The sequence below is a fragment of the Homalodisca vitripennis genome, chromosome 2, assembly GCF_021130785.1.
Source record: "Homalodisca vitripennis isolate AUS2020 chromosome 2, UT_GWSS_2.1, whole genome shotgun sequence".
Classification (NCBI taxonomy): domain Eukaryota; kingdom Metazoa; phylum Arthropoda; class Insecta; order Hemiptera; family Cicadellidae; genus Homalodisca; species Homalodisca vitripennis.
Window position 1 is genome coordinate 138,365,764 of NC_060208.1, and position 21,092 is coordinate 138,386,855.

Here is a 21,092-nt window from a genome sequence, read left to right on the forward strand (position 1 = left end):
TATTTAAAAATAATTCTTCTAGTTTTCTGTATGTAACTACAAGGGTCCTTCAATAATTCAAGAGACAATCCGGTCTGGGGAGAAACCTATTGGTAGAGTAAATTTGGTTCTTTTATAGCTTTAAGTTGGCATCACTGGGATAAGCCCTGATCAGCTGATTGATTACCATTGTTGTTTTTATAACCTAAAAAATACATTTAATTATGACAAATCCACTTAAAAATTCAACTTCAGTTGAACAATGTTTTGTACTTGCTGAAGGTGAAAAACCAGTGAATATATACTCTAGAATCATATCACTAAAGTGTACGGTGAAAATTGTTTGAATCATGCAAATTTTTACAAGTGGGTAGAACAGTTAAAAAATGCCAAGACTCAGTAACTGACGAACACCGTCCTGGCCAACCAGTTTAAGTTCCAACTCCGTCACTGGAAAGTCGAATTGATGATGTAATTCATGCTGACTATCGAGTCACTGTGGAAATGATAGTTGAAAGAGTTCATGTGAGTATGGGTACAGTTCATAACATTATTCAAAACAAGTTGAAGTACCACAAAACATGTGCAAGATGGGTCCCAAAAGAGGTTGACACGACTACACAAGAAAACAAGGTTGAGAGAGTGCACAGAGCTACGGGAACGTTATGAAAGAAAAGGTGAGCACTTCCTCAACAAAATTTTAACATGTCATGAAACTTTGGTTCACTATTATGAGCCAGAATCAAAAAGGAAAAACACGAAGTGGAAGCACACCAACACATCTCCCAGGAAAAATTCAAAACCCAAGCACCAGCAGGAAGTCATGTTGATGATGTTTTGGGATGCTGAAGGTCTGGTTTTTGGTGATTATCTTGAAAAGCAAAGCGTACAATTAACAGCCAATACTACTCGGATATGCTTTTGAACAAAGTGAAGCCAGCCGTCAGAGAGAAATGTCATGGATCTCAGAGGAGAGGTGTGATTCTCCAACAAGACAATGCATGTTCTCATACTGCTTAACTAACCCGAGAAACCATTAACAAGATGGGTTGGGAAGTACTGCTTCATCCCTCTTACAGTCCCGATTTAGCACCAAGTGATTTCCACTTGTTTGGTACACTGAAGGAGGCATTGTGTGAAAAGAGTTTCTAGGATAACGAGGACGTCAAGAAGTTAGTGGGAAATTGGCTCAAACACCATGATGAGTTCTTTGCAGCTGGTATAAAAAAGTTTGTGGTCCGTTAGAAAAAGTGTGTAAATGTTCAAGGGGGTTATGTTGAAAAGTAATAAAAGTGTTGTTTTATAAAAATAAATTGTTTCCTCTCTAGACCTGTGTCTCTTTAATTATTGAATGATAAATCAAACACTTTTCTGTTAATTGTGACAGCTTATAGGTTGTTAAATTAAACCTCTATTAGTGTACACATATGATGGTTGTTGTATGAATGACAGTTGACGCCGGGAGAGTCAATGCTACAGGCGGAAGCGGTAGTGACTCAGGGGAGTGGATACAACCAGCAGAGCACGCCCAGACCAGTCAATACTGCAGTAAGCAGCGTGCTCACGGAACTTAGCAACAGTACAGCCAAGTCCTCAGCTGTTGACACAACACTTTCCTATAATTCCACTGACAGCAATCTGTACCAGTCGCAGGCCTACCAAAAGCCCACAGCGGCTGCCACCTACCAGACACCTGTGTCTGTTTCCTCCACTTACAATTCCTCTAGTTATTCCACATCACAGGTATGTTAATTTTTCTCCCTTTTCAACTGTGCATTTTTTAATGTGCTAATAGATTATTGTAAAATTTGTGATGTTACACATCAATCAGTTTTGTTTGAAAACCATTTAAATTTAGCTGTCTAAGCATCAACAATATAAATTGATATCAGAAAATCATATTGAAGTACATACATCGGCATTAACTTAACACTTTGTACCCTGGGCCCTTAATACATGTTTCGGCGTGGCTCCCTGGGGGTTTTATGATGCTTTAAAAAAATTCTGTGTTACTATAGTATTTATGTTATAAACTCATACTATATATCATTTTAAAGATAGAGATACATACTTTTTTTTAAATGTATACACATATAAAGTTTATTTTCAAAATAAAATTATTACATAATATTGAATGTTATGTAAAAAATACAAAAAAAAGTTGTTGCTACATAGCTTGTTAGTTCAAGTAGTTCGCCTTAGTGTGGTAATTTTTAAAGCACAATGGTACACAAAGTGGCACTGTACAGTCTGGGCACCACCAGGATGTTTCCTTCCATCCAGCTTTGCCAGTTGCTTCCTTGTTTTTTTCTGAGCATACTCTTGTAGGCTGGTCCTTTTTCTCTGTAGGTGGTATCTTGTCCGGGAAGTGTCTAGCTGTAAAACCCAAAAATTGTGAAGTAATAGTAATGTAGTACAATAGAAATATTTGTTTTATATAAATATTTATATACATATATGTCATAAAAAAAATTATTAGGCTTACCGGTCAGTCGATTAGAAATCAGACTTGAAGAAGTGCCATCACCAGCTCCAGCAAGCATCCCTCCTTTTTCACCCAGAGATTTACCAACAGCTTTGATAAAACTATAAAGGTGGCATTTCTTCCTCAGATGTTGTGGCCTCGATTCACAGTAAAGCACAAAAGCATTGGCAATTGCTGTCGTGAACAGGTGGAAGAATAATTTTTTCCACCACTTAATTTGCTTTCTCTTGAATGGGTAGTAGGAAATAATTTGATCTGATCGGTCTACACCAGTTTTATTTTGGTTATAATCAATTATAACATCAGGTTTTGACTTTGTAATCAAGCCTACCTTAGAGCGGACTATAACATCAGAATATGTCATTTTATGCACAGAGGAAAGAGCCAACACATCTCTTTTGCCCTTCCATTTTAGGCACAACAGATGATCTCTTCTCATAAAAGCTGTTTCATTTGTCTTCAATTTCTTGCTAACAACGGTTTGTGGCAGCTCTTTTCTGTTCCGCATGCATGTTCCTACAGCCTTAGTGTTGTTGGCCCATAAAAAATCAAATACGGCAGGTGAACTGTAAAAACAGTCCATAAACACAGTGTGGCCATTACCCAAATAATCTCCAAGTATTCTTTGAAAGAGACTGATTATAGAACAATCTTCAGTCTTTCCAGTGTACACCTCCATTTTCAAAAGGTAACCAGTCAGTGATTCACAGACAATGTATAGTTTGATTCCATATTTGTCTGGTTTGTTCTTGTTGTAAACTCTAAAGCGCACTCTTCCTCGAAATCCACATGTTCCTTCATCCACAGTTAGATTTTCATGAGGATAGTATGACGCTGGAAATGCACTAGGCAGGTGGTTGATATAAGGTCTCAACATATGAAGAGGGTTGTGGCCAGGTTGCTTGTAAGGTACAGCGATGCTGTTGTCGCTAATATGGAAATTAGCTAAGATTGCCAAAAAGCGGTCACGAGCCATAACTGAAGGTGCATAAGAACTTCCAATGAATTTATCGGTAGACCAGTAATCTGCCAATCTGAATTTTTTTACTACACACATATGCAGAATTATCGAGAAAAACAAATATATTTCGTGAAGTTTGACTGTTGTCCAATGTCCCCAAATACTATTTTTTTTTTGTTTGTCAGATCTTCTTAGTTTGTCAGTAATTGACTTGGCATACTTGTTTGTTTCAGTTTTGAAGGTTTTTATGATAGAATCAGGAAAGAATAAAGAAAAAACTTCGATTGGAGTTGAAGTTTGAATAATATTAGCTTTTATGCCACTGATTTCATCAAAAACAGGCAATGGAGGTTGAATATCTGATTCTGACCAACCTAACTCATTATCTGTAGGTTTCTCTGATCTCCTTCGTTTAGGATTTGGCCTAATATAACCAACTGGGTGAGACCTACCGGTGCTAGTGGAAGGCTGAGTGCCTGGATGTAGGCCTTTGTCAATATCAGGATTGTATTCTTCTTCAGATTCAATAGTTGTAGGATCTTCTAAATAGTCACGATCATTTCCAAGATCATCCAACTCACCCTCAGAGTCTGAATCAAATACAAGATCTCGCACATTTTCGTTTAGATCGTTCATAAAATCAATATTTGGTCCCAGGTGGGTATCAAAATCATCGTCACTTTCCGACTCGAAGTTAAACAAAAGATCGCGAATTGCATCACTTTTGATTTCATCACCCATATTATTTAAACTCGAAAATAATAAGTAAAGAATATAAAAGAAAATCAACGGAAAGTTGAGAAGAAAGAACAAAGCGAGTGTAAATACAAAACAAAACACACGGATAACCTCACATTGTTTGCATTTGCCTTTACTTCATTCAGTAAGAAACTAAAGTTCTGATTATTTACAAACAGTTAACCCTTATAACGTCAGTATATCTTTTCACAACTTCCAACAAACGGCACAATATTAAAAAAAAAAATTTTTAATGTGTAAAGTTCATTTTTATTTTTACTTTCTATAATTATGGTAAATATAAAAATTTTAAAATTATCTTGTACGTACATATATTTATGGGACATTAAATTGTAGATATAAATAAAGTCAAAATAAAAGGCACACAAAATTTTATTAGCTAAACTATAAACATTACCAGACAATTATATAAATTACACTTGTGATAAATATAAAAGAGAAATGCATGATTGTAAATATACAACTAATAGTGTTCTTTTATATAAGCAGAAAACACGATGAAGGATGGTTAGACACACACTACCTGAAGCCAAACTGCAAACAAAAGCGCGCGCGCTGTACGGCGTCTGTGCCGTGTGGCGGGGAGAGTGTCTAGACACCGCGTCTATTGTTTCAAACGATGTAACACGACAGCTATATTTTGACGCTTGACATAGGTCAATAACCCACACACATGGTTGACGCATACCGTTAGTGACATTGATCGGATTTAAAAGGAACTTAAATTTGCTATAGACGCAGTTTTGTGTCGATGCGCCGTACCGCGTCTTTGCCGTTTGGAGATAGTTTGTCTATGTGCCATACGGCGTCTGTGACGTTATAAGGGTTAAATTCACATTTAGAATACATTATAATAACATTTCCTTCAGTATTTGTCGGCAAGATTTGTAGAAAACTTAGTAAGACATCACTAAGACTCACAACAACACACAATGTGAAACACTACAAAGCAAACTGACAGTACCGACGACCAGCCGCAGCGCCTACGATCAGCTGTCTAGACTCGCTTGTAGTACGACGATAAATATACGTATTTCATTACTAACACGTGACCCAGGGATCTCAAAACCAACAAATATGAACCAACAAATATGATTGAGTATATTTGCATCCCCTTTACCTTATCAAGTTTCCAAATCTCTACAATATATAACAATAGATATCTGTTATTAACGTTTTACTAAACCCAAACTATGCAGTTTGACTACATGTTACACAAAGCAATTTCGTGTAAAATACTACAAAACTGTATTCTTGAATGTGGAGCTTGTATTGATTAGTTTGTAAACACCACTTGATTAAGAATAACAATCAAGCCAATAATTGTACCTACTATTTTGTGAAGGCTTTCAACAGCGGAACTGTTCTTATCAGACACTAAAAAAAAGAAGAATACTTTTGTAAAATGTCTGATGAGGACATCTTTGCTATTGAAAGAACCCACAAAATACCCACAAAAGAACATAATCAAAATGTTTGAATCCGAAAATAAGATGACTGAGCTAAATAATACAATTAAATAACATGAACCGAGCTATACTCGGGTGCCGGTAGCTGGCGCTGCCGACGCGGCCTGACCTATACTCGGGCTCAGGGTACAAAGTGTTAATAACAATTTTTATTAAGAAAAACAACATACTACATTAACATGGAACTAATAGGCAACAGCCAGTAGACCTACCTGGTCCTTGCATTTCAGGTGCATGTAGAAGACAGCCTGAATTTGTCCAATAATTAGTTATCTTTTTCAACTATTTGATAGATTAAAGATTTGGCTTTGACACATGTTAATTTATTTGGACATCTATTGTATTGAACTGCCATAATTAATTGTTTGTTTTTTGTATTTATTTTTTGGGGATAATAATGGAAAAGTAATAAAAGTTTAACTATTTATTCTGTAAATTTGTATATGTTATTTTGTTAAATTTCATTTTAAATTATAGAAGCAAGTAACTAAAAATATTCTGGAATGATAGTACATATTCTTTCTCACTTCAATAATTAATGGTAATAGCCTTATTTATTGGAATGTACAGTAAAACTAAACATTGCATTGTGTACCAGTAGTGATATAAGATTCTGTGGTGGGCAGGTGACATCGAGTAGTACAGGATACAGTTCACAGACGACGGGCTACACCAACAGCGGTAGTTACGGGAACAATGCAGTGTCACAAAGTGCACCCTCTTCATACCCATCGTATAGTGGAAATCAGACATCAGCGTCTGCATACTATACAAGCTATCCTGCCAACAACTACCATAGCTCTGGTCAGCAGACGTATCCGTACCAGAGTGGTGGGGCTACCTACCCGTATCAAAACAGCAACTACCCACCGTCCGCCACGCAGCAGAACCACAAGATTAATGCCGCTCTTAACTCTACACAGGGCAAAGACTCACAGGTACATTCAAGTAGATATTCATTTTAACCCTGGAACTGGCAAACGCCCGATACTGGGCGTTTTAGTCGCATCCTAGATGGCAGCGCCCGATATCGGGCGTTTTAACATATCTTTTATTTCTCAATATTACATACTTAAAACACGATCAAAGAGTATCGGTATTGATACCAATCGAAAGAGGAAGGTTCAATTTATGTAAATAATACACTAATAAATAATTTTATCGTTTTGTTACACGTCCATACGTTTTATAATCTCTGAACTTTTTGGTTACATTCTTCCGCGTACCGCGCTAGTTGCGCGTGCAGCGATGAATCAACTGGTTCATTCGGCTATTCTTATTTCGTCAGCTGCATGGTGTTCTATCTGGTTTATTGTTTGTTTGAGTTCGTTGTAATGATGGCTGTGTATATGACGCGATAATAGTAGGTTTTTGTGTGTGTGTTTACGTAATGGATCGTAATTTCCGCGATCGTTCAAGTGACATTTGACATGACTAGTAGAACATCAATCGAAAGAGGAAGGTTCAATTTATGTAAATAATACACTAATAAATAATTTTATCGTTTCGTTGCACGTCCATACGTTTTATAATCTCTGAACTGTTTGTTTACATTCTTCCGCGTACCGTGCTAGTTGCGCACGCAGCGATGAGTCAACTGGTTCATTCGGCTGTTGTTATTTCATCAGCTGCATGGTGTTCTATCTGGTTTATTGTTTGTTTGAGTTCATTGTATATGACACAATAATAGTAAGTTTTTTGTGCGTGTTTACGTAATGGATCGTAATTTCCGTGATCGTTCAAGTGACATTCGAAATGACTAGTTGAACATGAAATAAGCAACGATGAGGATTCTGATTTAGACATTCAATCAGAACATAATTAAAAAAATATATAATTAAAAATAGAAAATTAATATGAACTAATAGTTACAAGGTTGTACAAATCCAAGTGAGCTTTGAAGTTCTTACTTTTGTTGGTAAGTAGCACTTTCGAATGTCAGTGTATGATTTTTGTTTCGTTTACCACATGTAGAAATAAATACCTTATAAACTACGTGTTGTTTTATTTTGACTCAGAATTAAATGCTTTTTCTTTTGTATATTTTGGATTTTGCATATCACTAGCAACAACAATTTTACAAATCAAAAACTTTGAACTAACTTTTCTTTTTTATAAAAAATTTTTTTTTTGTGAAGAGGTAGAGTAAGGATATTTTTTTTTTTATAATTATATTATGTGAAAAATGTTCCTTGAAAAATGCTGAATAAAACATATATAATATGACATAGGTACTTTAAAGTAAACATGTAATAATCAAATAAATATAAGGCAATGTATGAAGTACTAAAAACACTCCGCCACTGAGAGAAATATGACCGCCAGTTCTAGGGTTAATATACATGAGAAGTATAATTTGAGTGACCATTTTTCCAAAACTGAATATTATCTTATGGGCATTATAGGCTATCTATAAATATTATTAAACTGTTTTATACATGGGAAACAAGATTAACTTTATTTTTGTACAAATAAACGTTAATAAATTCTTACAATTAAAAGGGCTTGTTTGAAATAGTTATGCTATTTCATTAGTTCAGCTCTTGTATACAAAACATCTAGCATTGGTATAAATTTGGTTGTTCCCTGCTCTTTACTCTGTGTTTGAATTAATGTTGATAAAGCAATGAATATTGGTGATAATTAAAAAAAACATTTATTCATCTTTATAATTAGTTTGCTTAAATTGATTTTTCTAAGGAATGATAATAATGGAGTTCACAATGATTTTCAGAGCTCACCAAATCGTAGTTGTATATACATCTTACAATCTATCGGTTAAAATTTTCCATGACCGTAATATATTCTTTATTTTAGTATCCTTCACCATCGTCATCATTTAATTCATTGACATCATCGCTAGCTGATTGTATGAGTACATACATGAATTCGTGTAGGTCTTGAATATCTAGAAGTGTAATTGAACCCCTTTAAAATTTATTTACCACTCTTTAAAACAATTAATAATCCTCCAGTGCATAGCAAAATATATGTCACATGAAATTTAATTTCTTTAATTTTAAATTCATAAAAAATCTCAAGAATCTTCCATAACATATTAGAACATATTAGTTCAAATACAAAATTTAATTTATAAAATCAAACACATCTGTAAGATTGTTACAGTCACTGCCATCAAAGTAATTAATATGTTTATGATCATACTATATGTCTATATATATATATATATATATATATATATATATATATATTTATAACATTTTATGCACATATATATATTATATTGGTATATATATATTTGTAATGTGTATATATATATATATATATATATATATATATATATAATATACATTATTTAAATTTGTATTAATGGTAATAGCCAAATTTAATTCCAATAAACATTGAATCGCAAAAATTACCTTATCCACCAGAACTCTATATGTAATGTATATAGTAGGATATATCATATTTATCCAATGTTCCAATGCATAATCGTGTTATAAAATTTGAAGTGTTTAGAATTAGGGATTACGTTTAGGATCATAATGAATACTTTTGGATTTCTTATTAAATATACCTATTTTTAACATTCTTCCAATTAACTTTACTAGTTACAGTTTACTAATAGATTACCTAGATGTGAAACGGGGCCTCGGTTGACAAATGTCGCTGCTTGCATGCGCTCATCCTGTCAGTAGAGATAGTCAGTTTTGTCTGCTCCACAAGTGAAATGCGTAGTTGTGTGCTTAAATCATAAATATCAAGGCGTAATTTGGGTATCTTAAGTGCTTCAGTTTCAAAAACTTTAAAAAGAGACTATTTAAATAATATACGTTTTTAAACATCTGGAGAAACAGTATCTCAGAGTGTTATGTTAACAAAGTGTAATAAAAACCTATTCTGATATCTCCAATAATGCTAGTACTCTACTCTGGTATTACCTGCCGTCCCGCTTTTCTTACCCTACCCAGTCCACATTTCCCTCACCTCGCCATTCTGTACTACTCTACCAAGGTTATAGTTATAGTCCTGAGTGCATGTAGTGTGTAACGGTATGTAGTGGCCATGTCAGCAGCAGCAGTATACCAGCCGTATCTACCAGCTCTGCGCCATCACTGGGTCTGTCAGCTACTAGTTAGATGGTGGCTTCCACCAAGGTCACAGTTTCGTTAATAACGTCTAATGAGTGTGTTGTGTTGCAGTACGAGAGTGGTCAGGTCAGCAACAGCAGTATACCAGCCGTATCTACGGTGAGCTCTGCACCATCACTGGGTCTGTCGGCTACTAGTCAGACGGTGGCTTCCACCAAGGTCACAGCCCTCTCGACAGGTAGTGGTAATACATTTGTCTTATTCAGTATCTTGTAGCCTTTCTTTTCTTAATGACATAATAATACAGTAACTAAGGCTTTTTTATGCTCCTCTAATCATTCGTGGTAACCCCTTCATAATAAAATAAAAATACTTAACCCCCCTCACGGTTTTTGACGTAATGTAACGTTCATAGCTTTTGTGATTTAAGTGTGTTACCGACGTAATATTCGCATCATTAAATTGTTCCGTGTTTTATTCTGTTGTTTGCCATTTTCTACTAGATGTCAGTACTTTCTAGGTCCTCTTTCATGAGTGTTTGCATGTAGGTGATTTCACTGTAGTCGTTTCAATGCTGACTGTTACCCTGTGTTGTTCCATGTCATCTCCCTTAGAGTATTGCATGGTTTAATTTCTCGTGTTTATTGTAACATGGAAATATCCAACACACAAATGGAAGATTGGTTTCGTAAAAATATAAAATAATATTAAATTAGTTATCGTGTTCTGTACCATATGAATTTTTCAGCCAACAAGAGCGGAATCGTGGCCAATATTCCCCCTCAAGTGCCTCCAATGATCAACACCCAATACATCATGAGCCAAGCGGCAGGCCTGCCGTACTTCCAGCAGCCTATGTTCAGCTATGATGATGCTCTGATGCTGCAGCAGAGGATAGCAGCGGGGCCGCCCATGGTGAGTTTTCTAACAGTCAAAGTTAAAATCTCTTCATTCATGAATGTGCAGTGTGTACAATATAATAGTGTCAACAAACTTTATGTGACAAACTTTTATTATAAAAGTTCTTATTCTTGTGAAAATCAAACACATTACAAGAATATATGTTTGAATTTACTGTTTTATATATTATATTATAATATTTTCCTAGAGAATATATTTCTGTTTTCATTGGTCGATTTGAGCCAGAATACATAGAAAAAAGCGTTGCTGTACTTCTCTGTGAAAAAATAAGCACTTGGGTTTCCACAGAAATTTTTCTTCTGCACCTCCACAATGTGTAAACAATCTGTTTTCAAAACTCATATTTTTAGTATTTTGTTCTGAAATCTGTAAATTTTGCTTCTCTGCTTAAGAATATGGTATTTTGGAATTTAAAATAGGGTTATTTTTTTCATCTTGTAGCTCCGTATATGCAGGTTCTATCTATATATATAAATGCGAATGTTTGTTTGTATGTTCCGTTATAACTCTGGAACCAATGCACGAAACATCGTGAAATTTTGTACAGTGATTCTACACGTTTCTGGAAGTAACATAGGCATACATACTAGAGTAAATTTGGTCCAATTTAAATAGTTTATTTAATTAATTTTTTAATTATAAATCATTGTTGATGTTAGAGTGTTTTATATTGGATCCGACAGACTGCGCTACGACACATAATACAAAGCGAACTGATACTTAACAGCTGTTAATACTTTCAGCTGAAGTTCATCAAAGAGGCAGAAACATTTGTTTACATTTAAAATTTAGAAAATTTTTATTGTAAAGTGCTTGATCAGTAGTGTAATGCAGGTTGCATAGAAGACGTCATTGCCTAATTTTAAATTCAGATTGCACCAATGATCAATAATAATATATAAAATGAATGTTTGTGTGTTTGTCCTTTATAGACTCAGAAACTATTGGACCGATCACTATGAAAATTTGTATTTATTTGTATTTTTCTATGTAGAAGGCTTATATGCAATGCCCATTGATGTAACTCACCACCAGGCTGTACTGCAAGATATAAAAGTTATCAAAGCGCCTGCACATTATAAACTGCAATTACGACACAGTTACATATATTAAATAGCCAAACACTATTTGAAGGCAAAGAAATATACGGGCAAAGCTTAAGAGACGCGTGCGAAGCCGCGGGAAACAGCTAGTATAAGAATAAATATGTGAGAGAGTAATTAAAAGGAAATTAATAGATTTTAATGTTGCAGTATTGCATAAGATAAAGTTTTGTGCAAGTCCACTGTTCCTCCCCCAAGTCAGAATTTATTTCATAAACAAAAATGACTCGCTAAATATATTACTAAGTCTAATCTCAAGAACGGCTGAACCAATACCACTCATCTTTGTATGAAATATTTGTTAACATTTGTAAGGATTTTGATGATTAAAAAATTGTAAGATTTATAAAAATATTTTTGAATGTTAGAAAATAATTTTATCCAGACTTTTAACACTAACCCATTTGTGTATATATATATGTTAGAATCTGGAGGTTATAAATCAGTTAGTTAGTGTACTGTTGAACTAGTAGAGGTTGAGAGGTTGATACATTGACTCTGTAGGCTAATTACAGAAAATTAGCGTTGTACTAATTTTAGTGCATGTAAAGTGAACATACATAGTAATACATACGAGTGTACTGGCATAGTATATAAACAGCTGTTGAAACTTTCAGCAGAAATTTGCTAAAGAAACTGAAACATTGTTAATATTAAAATTTTAGAAAATGTGAAGTATAGAGCTTGATTTGTTAATATTAAAATTTTAGAAAATGTGAAGTATAGAGCTTGATTAGTAATGTTAGCAAAGACCAAATTTATATTTAACTTTTTATCACTCATTAAGCCAATTATGAATTTAAATTACTTAATGCATTACACATACTATTTAAACACTATTATAAAACCCATCTTCATGAAAAAATCTGGAATGTTTGCACATTAAATATTTGAAACTGTTTGGCTTCCTTGAGATTGTGATACGTCATTTTTATAATGGCGTAACAAAAAACAGGAATGAACACCAAGATGCCTTAACGAGCCATTCTTTCTCAGACTATTCCGGAAACAACAAAACTTCTATAAGGCAAAACCTATTATAAATGATTATTTAAAAATGTTGTATGAATTCAGTTAAATTTCCCCTTTATACTGAAAGTACATGCTTTTTGATCGGAGTAGGCTCCTCGCTCAATGTATGTGTGTATTTCCTTTATCAAAACAAGAAGGCAAATTCAACTAAACAACAAGGCAAATTCAACTATGGTACTTGAAATATCATAGACACAAATTAAATTACAAGAACTGAAAGTAAGTTGTTTTTTGACCAGATTAAGCTTCTCAGTCCTACTTGTTTACATATTGTATTTTTGTAATTAAGTAATAAGGTAAGCTCAAGAATGGCATCAAAGTATGTAAAACTGGAAGAGAAATTAAATGGCTGAGGGTAAATACTTTATGACGGAAGTAGGCTTCGCAGTCGTACATATGTATGTGTATTTTCTTTGCCAGGACAATATTTTTGATAAAAATGTATTAACATGTACATTCCAGTTTGTATTTTAATCTATTATGATAAATAAAATTTCTATAATTTAACTACGATTTCAGATTATCCTCCTTATTAAATTTTTATTCAGTATAATTTAAGGGTCTATAATTTTCTTTTCTGTGTTGTTTTAAGTGATATAAACTTAGTGTTTATTTTATTAAAATATTTTTTTTTAATTCTTGTCATTTTAACCCATAAAGCGCTAATTTAAATTACTGTCAAACGCTAAGACATAAAAAAGTATTTTTTTAAAATTTCCCAATGCTAATTTTTGTTTCATATTCCTTGGTATTTACCTTTATAAGAAAAAATAATAAACATGTAATATTACATATTTTTGAGAATTTTATACGCACGAAAACATTTGAAATTTTGAATAAACTGCATTGCAGGATAATGTACATAGGAACACTGTTTGACAGATTACATTACATTTATACAGGTTGTTTATAATGAGTAAATTGTAACTGAAGTTTCTGTATAATTAGTAAATAAAATTAAATAAGTTCAGTATAAGATTTTGAAATGTAATAACATGAAATTCACACAAACTTATTTATACGATAGCCTACAAGGGAAATGAAACAAATATTGTACTTATAAACCTTATTTATTTAGAATAAATAAACTGGACTTGATGGTGAAACTGGTATAAAATACAAAACAAATAATTGAAAAAATATTACACATAATATACCAAAAATGCGCTCAAACTACGTTGTTCGTAGTAAAATGGTAAAAGTTAGATCAGCCATTATAACAAAACATTACACTAAATGTTAGTAAAAACAAACTAAAACACTATTAGAATAACAACGGACTGATTCAAAACACTTTGTTTAACAATATAACCAACATACGATCATCACACACGTAGTTAAACGGCTGAATGAAACGAACGCGTCTGTAGGCGTATGCCACGTCACAGGCCATACAAAAAATGGCGGCGATTGTTTTCAACCCTAGTAGATACCGTTACAACGTCCACCAACGATGACAAAGCGTTTTGTCTAGTCCCGACAGTCGAAAGGAACATTGACCTGCTCTCTTACGGAAGTTTTAACAACTAATTCTTCGCCATTTCAAAATTAAAGCTTTGCGTTTGTAGACGTTATCCGCGTTTAAAGCATCGGCAGTTCCGCGTCTTTAGGCGTTAGCCGCGTTGGAAGGGTTAACACTACTTGTAATGTAATGTTAGCTAATTTCTAACTAGTGGTGAGCCAATACAAAAAAAAGTGTTACTGATATCAAAATTTGGTCTTGATTTTGAATTCGATACTGATTGCTGTATAAAATAACAACTATGAATAATAACTGGAATGTGGGCTAACTATAGAATAATAACTAACTAAAGAATTTGGGCTATGAAAAACAGGCTTACCTTTATCAGACTAGATTTCTGTTCTTCGTCATAGTGTCATTACAAAGAATTCACTATGAAGAATAATAATATCCTTCTAGTTATTAACCCTTTGAACCCGAGGCGACAAAATATCGTCGTCGAGAAAATACGCGAAGATCCCCGTGGCGATGATGTATCGTTGCCAATAAAGATGCGAGAATCCCCGGGCGACGTAATATCGTCGCCATGGTATATGCGTTTAATACATATTTATTTGAAACCGTAAAATACTTATTTTACGAGTATTAATACATATTTATGAGTATTTTAGTAAAATACAAATTTTTTGTTAGTAATATAGTGTATTTAAAATAACATCTATGCTCAAAAAAATATATTACTCTTTGTTGCTACTGCTGTATTTGTCTACAAATCGGTCTAATGTTACGTATATTGTCTTTGTGCGTGTGAATTGAGTTAAATGTTGTAATTGAGGACTGTTTTTAGTCACTTTTTCTTTAGTTTTAATCTTATAGTAATAATCAGTTCTGTGAACAATGAGTGACAACATTGTAAATCACCCGAGTGATTTGGACAGACAACTGGATGTTGACCTATCAGATGACGATTGGTCTGACGTCTCATCAATTTTCAGTGATGACACTGATGTTGATCCTACCTATAGGCCAACTATCTCGGACTCAGATGGCGAAGAAATGCCATTTAGTCAGCTATCTACTTCTCGCGGTAACGCCGCCGCTAGGCCTACTCCGGACAATGACTAACCGGCCTCAATGAGATCGCGGTTGCAAAATCTTTATCTTCAGAGATATCAGTATAATTGTTTTTGTACATACATAAAACTAAATTTAGAAAAATAAAATTTGGGTGCCCATAGAAAAAATTTTTCTTATTTTTGAATTAAAAAATCTTAAAATCTATTTTTTTACCTAAAAATCTATAAACATATATTTTAAATGAAGGAGGAGGAGCTCTTCTTATTGGAATATAAATTTTCTATTATTTCACAAAAGAAAACTCACAATTATCCAATAATTTGTGTATTTTTCACGAGGCCTTTCGACATCGAAGATGCCATCATCAGGTGTGAATTAACAATTTAAAAACAAATATCAGCTGAGTAAAACTAACAAGATTTATATGGTTAAAATTAAAATAAAATAATATAAATATTAGTATATGTATAAAAGTTTGGGTCAAAAAATTTAGTTATATTTTAAAGGAATGGTGAATTTTGAATCGGTCCAAAATCATTGTTTAAAATTTTATCTTTGTGTTTTGTTATGTATAATGTTTCATATGCGTCGAGTTCTTCTTGTTTGTGGACTTGTTTTAATAATGTAAAGTTTCTAAAGGTGTGGTTTGTTTCAAAAGCATGTTTGGCAATAGCAGATTTATCAGTTTGTCCATATTTATAATATCTTTCGTGTTCTTTAAATCTTTTTTTAATGGTTCTTTTTGTTTGGCCAATATAAATTTTATCACAATCTTCACAGTTAATTTTGTAAATGCCACTTTTATTTTCTTCTAAAATTTTATCTTTAGGATTTCCAATTAGGTTATTTATCTTATATGGTGTGTAAAATGTTATGTTCATGTCTTGATGTTTTCTAAATACTTTTTTAATTTCTTTATAAAATGGACCATAACTCATGGATTGCCAGTTTCGTTTTTCTTTTTGTTCACTTTTTAAAGTTGTCCTCGATATTTTTGATAAATTCTTCTTTTGTTTTTTTAATAAACTGTCAATTAATTTAGTTGAGTATCCATTGAAAGCTGCTATACTTTTTATGTTTCTTATTTCCTTCATGTATTCATCGTGTTTTAAAGGTGTTGTAAGTAATCTATTAATCATTGTGTGGAAAGCAGCTCTTTTTTGGGAGGGTGGATGGTTCGAATCGTGTGGTATGTATCTGTTGTTGCAAGTGGGTTTTCTGTAAATGTCATATTCTATGTCGCCATTATTCCTTTTCACTAATACATCTAAAAATGGCAATGATGAATTAGTTTCAATTTCACATTATTAAAACAAGTCCACAAACAAGAAGAACTCGACGCATATGAAACATTATACATAACAAAACACAAAGATAAAATTTTAAACAATGATTTTGGACCGATTCAAAATTCACCATTCCTTTAAAATATAACTAAATTTTTTGACCCAAACTTTTATACATATACTAATATTTATATTATTTTATTTTAATTTTAACCATATAAATCTTGTTAGTTTTACTAAGCTGATATTTGTTTTTAAATTGTTAATTCACACCTGATGATGGCATCTTCGATGTCGAAAGGCCTCGTGAAAAATACACAAATTATTGGATAATTGTGAGTTTTCTTTTGTGAAATAATAGAAAAAATATATTTTAAAGTTATTTTAATGTTGTTAAACAATTTTTTATACTTCAGACTAAACTCTTTCTGTGTACACAAATTCATTTTGGACATTTTGGTGTGTAATACAAGACAATAGCATAAAAAATAGCAAAAATGTTAATTTTTTACGAACAGTATGCAATACAGCTGTCTGCTCCGGGGATTCTCTGTAGTTCTTAGGTCAAATGGTTTTGGTACGTTTTTCCCACCATCAATATTTTGGTCTGGGGTTCAAAGGGTTAAAGGCCTGCTCTTCTCATCTCATCTAAATTCCTAGGCAATGTGTCGCGCCGACGATCCCACAGTACAGCGTGCTGGGGACCTTTGGCTTGCCGGCGATCCACCCACACTGAATGTGTTAATACCCTCTTTAAACATGAATAGTAGCTAAGAACACAATATGCTAAATTGATCTGTTTTGTTACCCCTAGGAGAAACCAGCCAATATCACCCTTAGCTATGATACACATATTAAGATATAATTATACATGTATTCTTACAGAGAACATATTTGTACAACTATCCAAATTACAAGATAAACAAACATTAGCTAACAATTTGTTCACACTTGGATGCGGTCGTCCATGCATAGATGCTACAAACGTGCGGTGATGCTCGGACATAAATAAACAGAAAATTGGAACTGCAACCAAAATATTAGATTCAAAACTATGATAGTTTTTAAATTTAGTTATCTAATTGTTTCATACATCAAATAGGACAACAACACATTTTAGCAATTGTTAATTCACATACTGTCAATCAGTTGTCTGCAAATAGACGCAACTGACTTACTATGAAGTGCAAAAATTAATATAGAAAATACAATAGCAGGACAATAACATTTTAGCGATTGCTATTTGACTTACTGTCGATTATTTGTGAATGGCCGAACACAGCAGATTCATGGCCATGTACGATTAGAAATAAATAAAATATGAACTGAAAGTAAAATATTATTTTTCTAAATTACTGTCCATTATTTGATCTATCTCCATTTGCCTATACATAAATTACTACCATAACACATTTTAGCATTGGTAATTTGCATAGTGATAGTTAATTTGCTATTGCTGATTAGCTGTCATCCATGAATACTTATTTAGAGATTTGGTGTATTCTAAGCACTTCTATTAATTTTATTCGTAATTTTGTAATAAAATACTTTGGAAATATTGGAATTAAAATAAAGTGAAAAGAGCTGCATTATCAAGTTGATGATTCATTGATACTGCTAAGAATTGAGGTATCTAGGAATAGTGTATCACTGTCTTTAATGTGTATTTTGGGACTTAAATAAATCTGTATTAATGTTGCAGCCAGCTGGTTACTTCGACATGAGTTTCCAGCAGCAGCCTACAAGTCTGGGTACAGGCCGGGATGGTAGCCTGGGTAATGTGGCCTACTCCATGTCTGATGGCAGGTTCGCACGTGCAGACAACAATGCTTCACCCGTCCCCTCCACACTGTCACAACAGACGCAGGGTCATCAGCAACCCATGCTCAACCCTACTGGCCTGCCTCCAGGTTATACATACATCTACGGCAGCTTCCCCACCAATTTCCAGTATGGCACTCCTGCACTCTATCCTGTGAGTTGTTTGTCTTATTAGGTCAATTCAATTTGTATTATAATGAACCTGGCAATTATTCTATACATGTGTGAACAATGTAAAAGAATACAACAGTTTAATTGTGTTAATGATAGAAAACAGTTCGTCCTATAAATGAATGCCTTTAAAATATTTACTTTAAAACATTGCTCAAAGTTTATATCTAACAACAACCGACACTTAATGTTGTAATCATCATTCCAGTACATGTCACCTCATTAGGGCTTAGATATTTGTAGGATTTTAATTAGAGTTACTGATACAATTCTAAGGGTGGACTTATGGCCAAGGATTGTAGTCAGTAAATTTTGATCGTCATATTTTGTGCTATATTATACTATTATAATTATGTATTAAATCTGAGACATGATACATCTTAATAGTTTCTCATACACCTTTGTGACGGAGGTGTAGATATTTCTGTTTCTAATATTTACTGGGTGTAGCAAAAAGATCTGAAAGTTTTTTAAAAAAAAAGGATGCAAAATTTTAAAGTGACACAAGAGGTTTGATTACTTATTACATAAGGGAATTGATGTAAATTAATTACAATAATATCAGAAGTTTGTACTGATTTCATCCGTTTAAGATCTAAAAATAACATTCTTTAAATGATGTCCTTTGACCAAGCCTTCTTGTGAAGCTGTCAGGTTATCTTCTCTAACTTCATTAGTTTCGTGATTTCTTGGCTTACGGTTTCTTTCGGTTTATCCAATGTGTAATTTTTATTTCTGTAAACTCTTACCTCAAGGAATCCACACAAAAAATATCACAGATGCTGAGAGCTGGGTAACGAGCTGGTACAATGTCCCCAAAACATGAAATGATTCCGCTACCAAACTTCTCAAATAGTTTGTCACCTCATTGGCTATATGGCCACATCCTACTGGTACCACACCCTCCAGCACACTAAATGATTTCTCTAAGTTTAGAGATTAGGAAGTTTTTCAAGATTTATCCACACTAAAACGCCTTTGGAAATACTGATGAACAGCCACGCAGGAATTTACACTTTTATAAAATGCCTCCTAAACAAACACTCTCAGCCAACAAGTCTTAGCTGTGTCCATTGCTCCTTGGCTACTAAAACTTCTGGATTGTACCTATCCACACTCTTCTACTTGCTCAACAGTACAGTGGAGAAACTTGTATGATCATTTTGCAGCACTCTTTTTTATGATACGGAAAATTTCTCTTTACAATTTTCTTTTAGCTTTTTGTTTATGTTTACTTACTTACACTATAAATAAAGGATTTGACATCAAGTAAAAGAGAATGGTGTTTTTAACATTATGTAGTTGATAATTGATTAGAATAGAATAAGAATTTAGTTTTATCTTTGCATATAAGGAAATAATAAAAGAAGAAATAGGGAAATAGCTTTTATGACATGTCCCTATATAAATAGTGACCACATATATGGGTTATCCAAAAAGTAACATACCATTTAAAATAAAAAAAATCAATCAACTGAAATGGGAACATTTTATTATACAGTAGAACGTCAATAATACGGATTAATTGGGACTGGACCCCATCTGAATTATCAAATTATCCGGATTATCGAAATTACCTTAAAAAAGGCCAGTATACACTAATTAAGTACACAAACATTTAACACTTTATATTTTCTCTTATACAGTAAAGGGTTTATAGGTTAAATTAATCAAAAACCTCTTATGTTCAAACACTGTATTGTAATTTGTTAGTAGCAACATGTGTATAGTAAAAACATAAAACACTATTTGAGCTCTTAAAAAAATGTGTAAAAGGTTTTTGAACTGCAGTAGTGGTTCGTTTTTTCGCAGCTAAGTCCTTAATTCGATTTAAAAAGAATGAGCTGAGTGGGTGAGCTCTCGTTTTGTTTCTCTAGCCATGACATCAGTGTCTCCGCTGCTACAAACACTTCAGAATGAGTTGGCCCTGTTTCGTCTGTCTGATGTTCTGGGTCATCACTGTCAGATTCCATTGTTTCTGTTTTGTGGGCAGATGGTACGATGTTTTAATTTTTACTAGATACAAATCCGGATTATTGACGGTCCGGAGTTTTGATATCCGAATAATCGACGTTCTACTGTATACATTTAAAAGCTACATTCTTAGGCTATTTTTCAATGTAATCCCCGTTAAAATTTATCTCATCAAGTAGAGTGATGTGTGCTTTGTTATGTAGATGGCACCAACGGCGGCAGCGGGTAACTCTACCAGTGGCCAGTACAAGGCACCTACGTACGGCTCGGCAGCTGGCTACAGCTCCGGCTATGAGGCAGGGACTGACGGCTACAAAGTAGGCAGTGCTGGTTACACAGGCTCTCCAGCACAGACCAAAGCCAGTGGTACCCCCACCACTTCTTCAGACATGTACACTAAGGGCCATGCCACACTTAACAAAGTTAACGTAAGTATACTAATGCTCAAACTTCACTGGTTTTCAAATTGATGTTTAAAAATGTCAAAACTGAACAATTTTATTGATTATATTTTATTGTTCTTTAGTAATTTCTTAAACA

General features: G+C 33.5%; 1 protein-coding gene across 4 annotated transcripts in view; it reads left to right on the top strand.

The window, feature by feature from the left end:
- The window catches only part of LOC124354803 (protein lingerer), a 47,475-nt gene that overhangs the window by 12,853 nt on the left and 13,530 nt on the right, over positions 1-21,092 (top strand). For 3 of the 4 annotated variants that reach the window (XM_046805522.1, XM_046805526.1, XM_046805525.1), the window contains 6 exons: positions 1,432-1,722; positions 6,280-6,591; positions 9,817-9,946; positions 10,454-10,620; positions 18,289-18,561; positions 20,756-20,980. In XM_046805522.1, coding sequence (XP_046661478.1) covers positions 1,432-1,722; positions 6,280-6,591; positions 9,817-9,946; positions 10,454-10,620; positions 18,289-18,561; positions 20,756-20,980 — 1,398 coding nt within the window. The remainder of the gene's footprint in view (positions 1-1,431; positions 1,723-6,279; positions 6,592-9,816; positions 9,947-10,453; positions 10,621-18,288; positions 18,562-20,755; positions 20,981-21,092) is intronic. The other variant, XM_046805523.1, reaches the window with a different exon arrangement.